Source organism: Leuresthes tenuis, unplaced genomic scaffold (genome assembly GCF_036924035.1).
Source record: "Leuresthes tenuis unplaced genomic scaffold, fLeuTen1.0.hap1 SCAF_5, whole genome shotgun sequence".
Classification (NCBI taxonomy): Eukaryota; Metazoa; Chordata; class Actinopteri; order Atheriniformes; family Atherinopsidae; genus Leuresthes; species Leuresthes tenuis.
Genome location: NW_027325359.1, coordinates 22,219,649 through 22,231,658, shown reverse-complemented (window position 1 = coordinate 22,231,658; position 12,010 = coordinate 22,219,649). Strand labels below are relative to the sequence as shown.

The 12,010-nt window shown below is 41.5% G+C and overlaps 1 protein-coding gene across 1 annotated transcript in view; it reads right to left on the bottom strand.

The window, feature by feature from the left end:
* Positions 1 to 6,583, bottom strand: part of cadps2 (Ca++-dependent secretion activator 2) — a 197,867-nt gene extending 191,284 nt beyond the window's left edge. The window contains exon 1 of the mRNA XM_072386456.1: positions 6,074 to 6,583. Coding sequence (XP_072242557.1) covers positions 6,074 to 6,418 — 345 coding nt within the window. The 5' untranslated portion in view covers positions 6,419 to 6,583. The remainder of the gene's footprint in view (positions 1 to 6,073) is intronic.
* Positions 6,584 to 12,010: the final 5,427 nt, after the last annotated feature.

Here is a 12,010-nt window from a genome sequence, read left to right as displayed (position 1 = left end):
TGCTGTCTGTTTACAGTGAATAAGAAATAAAAAAGTAAGGAATATCATGCATCCTCACAGCATGTTCAGTTATTCAGTTTGTTGGGGGGAAAAAACATCCTATATGGTCAGAAAAGCTTCAGGTAAAACAAGCCATTTTCTTCCTGGTCATCATCGGTGCCGATAAAATCTCCTTGTACAAGATTTGTACAGTGATTTTCTAAAAATAAAATAAATTTTTTTTTTTCCGCACTCAAACTGCATCAACCAAAAAAAAACAAAAAAAAAAAACTTGATGAGTCTTCGAGGGAACAGTGGAGTTCTTTCTGTCAAATATTCAAATTATGTAAACAAGGAAAGACAAGACAAATGTTGCAAGGCTGGTTTCTCTGCTTGCATTTCTTAAACAACCTCCCAAAAAGTGATCAGGTTTATCTCTGGTTTGATTCATGTGGAAGACAGAGCAACCTACTGCCAACTGTAAAGGTTAATAAATGAATCCATTCACTTTGAATATCATGTCTCAAAATTCTTACTTGTTCAAAATGTGCCGATTTCCTGATTTTATAAAATATGTTTAAAAATTCCCTACACAGCCAGCTACAGCTGATGGATCAAGAAATTAATTCAGATAATGTTACTTACTGATAGCTGAATATGAGCATGTTCAGAATGTGTCATAGCCCAATAACCATGATATACCAGTGTAACTTCTCTCAATAAAACTGTATAACCCTGCAAGTAATTTGACAACAGTTGTATAATAACATGACTGCTCCTCCAATGTGGGAATCTCAGGCGTGCTTACAAACAGAATTTGTAGAATTGAGATCTAAATGAGCATTCTGGATAGGGCTGGAAATTGTGCAATAGGGCTTTCGCAATCACAACATGCAAGTTCTGAAGTAACCGTCACACAGATAATTGGGTTTAATTTACCCGCGTTAAAGGAGAACTCCGGTATTTTTAAACCTAGACCTTATTTCTGGCATGAAATGGAGCCTCTAAATAATTATCTGTCTTTATTTCACCAATACTTTAAGAATGAATGAACGAACGAGTACTATTGCTCTGTTAGCACATTGCTACTGTTATGTGGCTACTTGTAGCTATAGGAGAGCTAAAGGAGGGAATTCCACACAGGCACTCTTCTGGGACAACTTAATTGACGTGCATGGCTGCAGCACATCTGTACTCAGCCTCTTGTCCTTCACTGATACACCCAACAATTGCAAAGTCATGAAAATATTTCTGGATATGACTTTACTCCGAGTTCTACTGGAAGTCCGAGGTGTACAGAGTGAGAGTTCAATCCCCTGTTGTACTCCTGACCACCTTCTCAGACACACAACTCTTCAGACTCAAACTGTACCTGTTTGTCAGGTAGTCAATAATCCAAGCGATTGAGAGGGTATCCACTAGGCCTGCACATTAATCGAATTTTCATCGTCATCGTGATGTGAACGTTCGCGATAAACGCATCGCAAAAGCTCGTCTGTGATGCGATAAGTTTGCCACGCACACTCGATGTGGCATTCTGACATTTGGCCAATCAGAAGCAGCCCTGGACACATGGGCCAGAGGAGTGATGAGGATGGCGGAGGCAGGAGAGCAGAGCGGTGAAAATGCGGAAGAAAAGGCTTGTGGCAAAAAGAAATAGCACCTCTGCTATTTGGCAATACTTTGAATTCAAGCGAGAAGACGACTCACAGACTTAGGTACTCTGCAGGACCTGCAGAGCGGTTGTAGCAACATCCAGAGGTAACACCACCAACCTGCATCACCACCTGCTGCACTACCATAAAGAGTTGCTCAGCAATTCAAGGCCGGTCAATCTAGAGCGCAAACGCCGAGCAGCAGTAAAGTAACGCGACCATTGCTCAAAGTTTTGTGAGCATGACTCCATATGAAAAGTCATTCAAACGACACATTGAAATTATGGAGGATATGATGCCCATTACCGTGACCAGACCCGAATTTCTGAGTCTTGTTCACAAACTCGATCAACAATATGAGGTGACATCACGGAATTATTTTTCTAATGTTGCTATTCCAAATCTGTATGAAAAGTGCAGGACGACGGTGGAGTCAGAGCTGGGCCAGGTCGAGTACTTTGCCTGCACCACAGACCTCTGGTCCAGCCAAACCACAGAGCCCTACATATGTCTCACTGTTCACTTTTTGGACCGGGAGTTTCAGATGAAAGCACGGTGTCTCCAGACACAGTATTTTCCAGGAGAACACACCGGAGAGAACATTACTTATGGGTTATGTGAAGCTTTGACCAGCTGGCAGCTAGGAGAGGAGCAACTAACCTGTGCGACCACTGACAATGGAGCAAATATTGTTAAGGCCATCGAGCTTAACCACTGGGTCAGACTGCAGTGTTTTGGCCACAGGTTGAATCTCGGTATCGGTAAGTCTATTTGCTGTACGTGAAATCATTATCAGTAATTCAGCAGTACTTGTTCAAGAGCAATGAATGGATCTTTCATGAAAGGATTGGAATTGCTATTTTTCTTCTTTTTTTTTTTAATAAGTTATAAAGTTAATTTCCCCCACTGCATGGTCAGCCCTAAAACAGGCTTTCTGGTCACTTCACTTACCCAAAGCTGAGTAAATTAGCTCTGTAAATTAGCTAAATTATCTGAGTATACCTTTCACTAGTTCATCCTCAGAGAGGCTCTTCAGCACATCAGGGAATGTGGTAACATGTCAGTGTGCATGTTTAAAACCTGACAAAGTTAACATGCTGGTGTTCTTGGCTAAGACCTTGCCCTGAGAGAATAGTAAAGGGAGTTGCTTACTCCTAGTGGTAGATATTTTTCTCCATTTTATTTAACTGCATTTTTTTTCTTTTTCTATAAACCCCCCTATTCCGATTATTTCATATTTCTAAGTCCTGTTGGAGTGCAAAGTTTTGCAGTAATTTTACACATTTAATTTATTTGTGTTATTTATTCATTTATTTATTTCCCCCTGATATTCTTTTATTTCAAGAGATACTTTTTGTTTTTGTTGAGAACAGTAAATTAAAGTAAACTTTAATTTATTTTTCTAAAAGATACAATAACATGTAAATCAATGTTATGTGGGTTTTGTTCAATAAAAGCATGCACAATATTATATTATATATTATTTTCCCTTTTCTTATTCAGTTACCATCAGCTATTCAGTGTTTGAGAGTACATAAAAGCAGGGACTCTATTAAAGCTGAAAAATCTGAAAGAGACAGGAACTGTATGCAAACTTAAACATTTTCTTATTTATCGCAAGTAATCGCAATATTGAACAGTGTGATCGCACATTGTGCCGATATCATGCAGGCCTAGTATCCACCTATATTTTCTGCATCTTCTTACATAGCAGTGCTGGCCGAACTGTATTAAAAGCACAGGAGAAATCAAAGAACATGATCCTCACCATGCACCATGCTTTGTCCAGATGAGAGTGGGCTCACTGACGCAGGTAGATTATGGCATCTTCAACACCAACCGCAGGACAATAAACAAACTGTGGTGGGTCCTGAAAAGTTTTCACTTCTTTAATTCGGTGAGCTAAAAACAGGCTCTCCTGGAATTTTAAGGTATGGGATGTTGGGGCATCTGGTCTGTAGTCACTGAGGGCCGATACATGAGATTTTTTAGGTATAGAAACAAAGCATGGTGTCTTCTACCACTCTTGAACTTTCTTCTCACAGAGGCTAAGGTTAAAGAAGTGTTGTAGAATCCCACATAGCTGGGTGTTCAGTACCCTGGGACTGACTCCATCTGGACCTGCAGCCTTGTTTTGGTTCAGTCTCTCCAGCTACTTCTTCAACAAACTGCTGGAGACACACAGGCTGGAGGGGGGGGCAGAGGAGGTTTCAGTGTGCCCAAATGTGGTGAGATGTTGGTGAGGCTGTGTTAAGAGGAGTGAAGGGTGACATTATGGAGGTGTTACAGGAGTACCTGTATACAGACAGGGTGTTGCTGGAGGCAGGGGAGGAGGTTGCTGACTGTTAATCTGAGCTGAACCTGTTGAAATAACTGTTCAGCTCATTGCCTCTGCCCAGGCTTCCATCAGTCTGATCCTCTTTCACCTTGAAGCCTGTGATCTTTCTCATCCCTGACCACACATCTCTCATGTTATTTTGGTGGAGCTTTATTTCAAGCCTTTTCTGGACACCTCTCTTTGCACTTTGTCTTCTTTTTTTAAAACAGTATTTGAACAGTCCTAACCCTAACCCTGAAGGTTTTCTTTTTTTTCCAGAAGCTTTTTCAGGTCACTGGTGACACCTTACTGTCCTTCTGGGAATAATCCTCTCCACACAGAAGGTGATTCGTCACACACTCAGTCATGACTTTGATATCATCTCCAAGTGGATTATAGAGTGCATTCCAGTCTGTGGAAAGCATCAATGTAATTAATCTTCAGCCTATGGAGAAAATATTTTCAGTTCATTTTGTGACAGGTTGCTGCTTAAATATGGGTGTATAGCTGGAGGCGAGAAGAACCAGGTTGTGGTCTAATTTAGTGGAGGCAGGGCTGTATGCATCTTTTACATCAGTATAAAATAAGTTCAGCTTTTTATTTGCAAATTAACTCTTTCTATATTTTTTACCTGTATCATATCTACCAAGGATTGAGTCAGAGAAAACCAACTACGTGCAGACACACTGACAGCTGCCTCCCACGCAGTAGTTCAGTAACATGACTTAAAGTAGATCAAGACTACGGAAAAAATACTCAAGCAACTCACCAGACTTTTGATGAGTTTATTCTGCTCATTAATTAGTAAAGTACTAGGAGACGCATTGTTTTCAGTAAAAATAAATTGTATGAAAAGTATGAAAATAAAAACTTGGACCGATTTCCCGGAGATGATTTCAACTGTCAGTCTTATTAAAGCAACATTAAGTTCAATATTTTTAACTGAAATGTCTGCACAAATGATCCTATATCTCCCATCTGTTGGAGCATCTCTGCTGCCCACCAATCACTCAAACGCATACAACAAACAATGTCTTATCCAGATACTAAAATTGATGTGCTTCAAGCCAGTGGTCAACAAGTTTTCCAGCAGGACAAGAGAAAAATGGGGATTTTTCAGATGGAGGTGGTTCCCTGTTTGCTGTATTAGCAAGATAATGCTGATTTGACTGCATTCCTGCTCAGAACAAATATTTTTATCTAAATCTAACCAGGAACACTATTCATAAAAAAATAATCTGAATGATCTTTGCAAAGCAGAGTAACCAATGACTGTGTGTCAATACATCTTGCAACCTCCACCAGCAAAAAAAGTGGGTAACAAAGACTTAATGCATAAGGTCAGATGCACAGCCAAGCCAGCAGTGTTTAACAATGCAGTTATTTTTAATAAACCGATGTCATATTAACACTAGTGTAGCAAACATAATACACCTTACACAGTATCATGAGAAGAGAGGCGTTACTAAGAGACAGTTTACACGCCTTTGCACAAATACATATCACACTAAGCTTAAAGTAACTTGTGAGATACAAGGTATTAAAATACATTTTCAGAGATTTTAAACTTCCAAGAGTTGCAAGAATGGACACAAAGATTGAAAGATGTTGTGATGGTGTTAAAGGGTGGTTTATTACTTCACATATTTTTTCTGCTTTAGCGCACTCTGTTCAATCGTTTTCCCTCTATGCAAGATTGTCCTTCAGTATTGTAATTTAACATCAGGATAACTATAATGCACACAGCGCAAATGCCTGTGGCATATTAGTATACGTGCCACATTTCATACACTATGAATGATGTAAAGGAAACGTTTCAAAATATCAAACTGGAACACATTGGTTGCCTTGCACTGGAGGAAGTGTTTTTGGGTTGTTGTTTTTTTTTTAGCTATGTGGACGCAAAAGAAAATGCAGGCTGACACCAAGCATATTATAAATTCAAAGAATGTATAAGCGTTTAACCATGTGCCGAATTGGTCAGAATAAACAGCTCATTAAAAACTATGTAGAATTGTCTTGTTTATTTAAAAAATGTTGCCAGGTAAACGCTTGCAATCATTGTCACTCCGTCCTTGTCAGACAACAGGTGAAGTCTGTGTTCCGTGAGCAGCACACTCACCTTCTGTTGCCGACGGGCCATGTCGGTGGGCTGCTTGGCGTTGAACGGATAGGATATGCATCGCAGGACAAACACATAAATCTGCAGTTTAATTTTCCTGTCCTCTTCCTCCTTCTGGATCCGCTCTCGCTCCGTCTTCTCCTTATCTACCCCCGTAGTGTTACTGTCTTTGGTGTGGTTGCCGTAGGTGCCTCCAGATGCGACGGACCGTAGCTGCTGGAAGCCCGCCCGGTTGTGGTTTCCCCTCTTCTTCGACGAGGGCACAGTCGGTTTCCGCGAAAGCTTCTGAACAACTTCTTGGTCGGACTCCCCACCGGTGTCTTCGCTAGAGGACGGATCCAGCATGGTGCAAAGCGTTAGAACTCTGCTTCAGACTAACGCGAAAAGCTCACAACTATTGTTACAGCTGTGGTTTGTTTGTTTCAGTTGACGTGGCATTCGCGGTTGCACTTTTCAACAGTAATTCCTTACTGGGACCTAAGGTGTGATTGCAGTCACTACCTGAGTGGAATGTTGTTTTTTTGTGTGTGGGCAGGCTAGGAGGCGGAGTTTTAATAGAGACCATTAGGTTGCTGCCGAGAGAGCTTGGTTATTTAGCATCGGAGACGACTGTAATGGTATGGCAGAGCGCGCGCCCGCCAGAAGCTGCTTGCAAGTGTGTTGAGCTCGTGCATTCGCTGTACTTGCGCTGTGGACACAGGTGTGCAACCTGACCAATCAGTGGTCCTGATAATTCACACATAACTTGCTCAAAGAGACGTCACCTGTTTTTGACACCTGTTAGGAATACATGTTGATATCTCACCAAATACTGTGCTAGTTATTACTGATACTGAGTAAAAAATTGATTTTCAACAATAACTGACTGTTAATCACTGTCAGTGAGTTAAAACAATGTGCACAACAATGAACCAGGACACCACAATAACAATAGTTTTTGAATGACATAATTGTATTTTTTATATTTTCTTGTAAAATGTGCAATGGAACATTTTATTTAGCCTTATACTTATGTCTCATCATGCTTAAATCACTTGTAAGACTTGATATTCATTCCTAGGCATTAGATGCACCAAATGCTACAGTACAATATTTCTTTTGTTACTTGTGAAACGTGGTCTCCCTTTCCCAGGAACTAGAGAGATAAGATGTTTCCAATCAAACAATTCTGTATTTCATTGTTCATTTTGGTTTGTGCACTCCACAAGGCCGTCCAGCTCATCAGGAGATATGAAGAAGTTAGCTTACATGGTCTGATACGAAGACATTTTTTTTTCAGGTATAATACAACATGCTCTGAAACTGTAAGTCAGAGCTACACTCTGACACAGGTGCTCTGTGTTGAAGTTTTGCTCTCACTTGTACAATAACTGTTCAATAAACCTGCCTGAGTGTTTCCTCATAATGTCTCTTGACTGTTTTTTTGTTTTTTTGGAAAATAAAAGTTGCAGTTATGTTTTGAATTAAATTTTTCTATATATGTATTTATCTAAAATGAATAATCCAGGAACAAATAATAATCCAGCAATTAATCTTTTAATGTAGTATAATTCTTGCCACTGTGTTGAAATTGTCTTGAACTGCCATTTATTTTCATTGTATATCACTTTAGACTTCATGTTTTCTCAACTTGAAACCTCAGTCATTGTGGTAAGTTTGCTTATTAGGTGTTTGGAGTGTTATCAGAACCCCAATTGAGAAATATTGAAAAAATTCTATTCTATTTTCTATTCTATTCTTTGTGATGATACAAAAATAAAAGAAGAAAAGGAACATGGTTGCATCTAGACATTTATTTTAAGATGAAAATGTCATAGAGCAAATAGGAAAGTCTGAAGTCTAAAACAGTTATCTTCTCAAGAAAACTAAGGATCAATTTCTTGATATAACATTAAACTGATGATAACAAGAAAATTTACTTTATCTTAATTTTTTGTTTTAAATCAACTTGTGATATCAAGATAAATGCATTGCAAGTAAATAATTGCTGGTATGGTTGTTCCCTGCTTCTATAGAAAAGAAGAAGTAAAAAGAAAAGAACATTGGCATTCTTTCCCCCATTTCCAGCCTTGAGTTTAGAAATAACCAACATATTCTCCATAGTGTTAAAGAAAATATCCATCATGTCAACCAATTTGTTGATACAGTTTATACTGGCATTTATAGATGCTAACACAGCCACTGAATATATAACTCAGAAGCAAACATGCATGTTCAAAGAACATTTAAGAAACATCACTAGAAGGATATTTTAGGATACTACAAGTCACAAAATCAGGTTAATACTACTTTTGTGGCATGTAATGACACTGAGCTAATTATCTCCTTCTCCCTTGAATATATATTTTCAACTGGTTTTGATAATGACAGGCAGGGCTAAACAACTCTCAACAGATTATATATATATATAAAATCTGGCATGGAAATACCATGGGATCCCCAGGGAGATTTTAAGGGTGTACGGTTTATTCCACATAAATTTTACTCATAAGTCTCCAGTCCCCAATGAGGATGTCCCACATTTACATGTCTCAGTGCACTGTAGTCTTTAGTCAAGATTTTTTTTTTTCCCCCAACTTTGTGATACCTCTTAGACAGTTTTTGTCTCATTAGGCATAAGCGACATGTGTAAATGCAATAATTAAACCTGGGCTTTTGGGGCTACAGCATCTATAGTTTCCTGAAAAGCTCCAGATCTAAAAATGCTCCAGAAATGCAGAACTTAAGAGAGAGACCACTTACAATCCTGCATGTTTATGTTTATACATTTGGCAGATGCTTTTATCCAAAGCGACTTAGAAATGAGGATTTAACAATGCAGCTAATGTCAAAGCTAACAATAAGCTACATAGAAGGAAAACTATTTGTCAGACTCTGTCAGAGGTGACAGTGTAGAGATAGAGCGCAGATACAGAAGAAAGTACAGAAAGAGATAGTGCAGTAGAGGGGGTAGGGAAGTACAGGGTAAGTGCTAGGGAAGGAGATGCTTTCTGAAGAGCTGGGTCTTCAAGAGCTTCTTGAAGATAGACAGGGATAGATAGACTGGTAGCGCTCGGTAGGTCATTCTGGCTTGTCTGTAACGTGGTATAGGCACCACTAGACAATCCTGTGACCGAGTTGTGATGTAAACCGTTGTGAGAGCATTCATTCGGCTGGTTTATGTCATATTTATATGATAGATTCCAATTTGTTCATGTGTTTACATTCTTTCATCAATTCTTTCATGAACATGAAAGAATCTTTGTCACACACCAAAGTAAGCCATGGAGTTCCACATGGTTCTGTGCTTGGACCAATTATTTTCACTTGATATATACTTCCATTAGGTGACATTATTAGACAGCGTGGCATAAATTTCAATCCCTTTGCTGATGATCCTCGGTTGTACTTATCTGTGAAACCAGATGAAATAATCAGTTGATCAGACTACAAGCATGTCTTAAAGATATAAAGACCTGGATGACTCAGAACTGTCTGCTTCTAAATTCAGACAAAACTGAAGTCGTGGACATGAGCGCTTCAGGGAAAAACTATCTAGCAAAATAGTTACTCTAGATGTAATCTCCTTGGCTTCCAGTACTACTGTGAGGAGCTTTGGAGTTATTTTTTACCCGAATTTATCAATTTGACGCACAAATAAAACAAGAGTTACGAATGTAATTATGGTTCTATGAATTCTGGATGACCGCCAGAGGCGGTGCTTTAGCACTGGATATTTCCATCTCACATATGTGAAGGTCGAGTTATTATACCAACAAAGTCACCTGTGACCATGTGATGAGGTAGAGTGCATGCCCTAGTATAAGAGCCCCACGTAATCTGCTCCTACAGAATCTTCTCGCCCAGATTCCGAGTGACAGACAGCTCTGGCAGTCATCCAGAATTCATAGAACCCTAGTCACATTCGTAACTCTCATTCTATTTCACTCCTCCTTAGTGCTTTAGCACTGGATGACTCTTGCCAACAAGGTCACGAGGAATGCTTACTGCATTAAGGCATGGAAGCTGTTGATAGAACAGCCGTTGCCACAGCAGGTAGAGCAGCCACATTGACACGATAATAGCGAGCGAAGGGTGCATGAGGATTCCCAGGTCGCTGCAGTACAGATGTCCTGCAGAGAGAACCCCTTCAAGGCTGCCCATGATGTGGATACACTCCGAGTAGAGTGGCACCGCACGTTACTAGGCGCAGGTAGGCCCTGCAAACTATAAGCATGTGAAATCACATCGACAATCCACTTGGAAAGCCTCTGTTTTGACAAATTGGCTGTAGCCCCCACATACGCCTTGTGTGCCCGAATAGGGCAAAGCTGCTCTGACAGCTCTATTGCTTGCTGTAATGAGCTTGGTAGACTGAATGCTGCCAACTCCATTGCTTGGTTTGCATATGAGGGAGGTACTCTCTTTGGTAGGAAGGAGAGATTGGGAAAGAGAGTACCTCCGACCCATCCAGATACCAACGCATACACATCTGGCTCTCTGATAGGGCGTGGAGTTCACCCACTCGCTTTGCCGATGTGATTGCCAGCAGAAATGCGGTCTTTGCAGACAGCCACCTGAGTTCTGCCTCTCTTATGGGTTCAAATGGTGGCCGACACACTGACCTCAAAATCAATGTCAAGTCCCATGATGATACCACAGTGACCCTTGACGGCCTACACCTCTGTGCGCCACTCAAGAACTGACTAACCAGACAGTGTGATCCACTGTCTGGTTGTTCACTCTGGCATGTCCTGTTGATGCACATCTGCCTGCGTCCAATAATGACTGCAGGACATGTAGAATGATGGCCACTGAGCAGTTCTCAGGCACCTCACCCTGAGCCTGGCACTACTGGGAGAAAAGCTTTCACCGATTAGCATAGAGTGACCTAGAGGAGGGAGCCTTGGAACTTAACACTGTGTGGATCACTGACTGGTCTCAGGATACCAAGAGTGGGTCATGGCTCCCAATGGCCAGACCCAAAGCTGAAGGCGATCCAGATTCAGATGGAGACCATCTGATACAGAAGGTTTGTTCTCTCTGTGGGAGGCACCATTGTTCCCCCTGGAGTAGTTTCAGCAGCACTGGAAACCATGGCCCTGGCCATTTGGGGGCCACCAGTAGCAGTCTGTGGCCCTTCTGTCGCACTCTTTCTAGTGTCACACAAATGAGCAGAATTGGAGGAAAGGCATATAGAAGGCGGGGTGGCCAAGCATGCGTCAAGGCATCCTGTCCCAGAGGGCTGGTCCCACTCATCAGTGAGTACCAAAGGGGACAATGTGTAGATGTTTCTGAGGCAAAACTGTCCACCTCTGCTCTGCCATATTGTCTCCAGTCGCCCTGTGGCAGCCCTTGGCGGGAGAGAACATCCGCCACCTTGTTCTGTACACCTGGGAGGTGTATGGCTCTGAGGCTCAGAAAGTGGGGAAATGCCCACATAAGGAGTTGCTCTGACACCTGCAGCCCTGACGCAGGTCTGCAAACCGCTGCCTGGCCAGGTCCATTTTGGCACTGCGCTCTAGTGCCTGCTGAGCAGCTGGCCCAAACATGTGACCTGGAACCACTGGAAGAGAACAGACACCCTTCCGACAGAGAGGACTGCGCCAACCAGACTTGGCGACATGCCAGTGTCATCATTGACATCAATCTTCCCAGCTCCATAGACATGAATGCAAAAGTCTGAAGGGATGCATCACTGAGGGTCTGAGCATAGTAATCTACACCAGATTCCTGCAGGATCTGAGACAGGTCAAGGATAAGGTGGGAAAAGGAATTACCAATATGGCCCATGCGTGTCGCTATATTATAAGTCCTAACAAGGAGATCATCGGTCAGCCGGCACTGAGGACGGGGACAGCGGGCATCAGGTCTAAAAGCCTCATCGGATGAGACTATCAAAGAGGCAGTGGTTGGATCGACTCGGGCCATACGAACCAACCCATAGCTGCCTGTCTC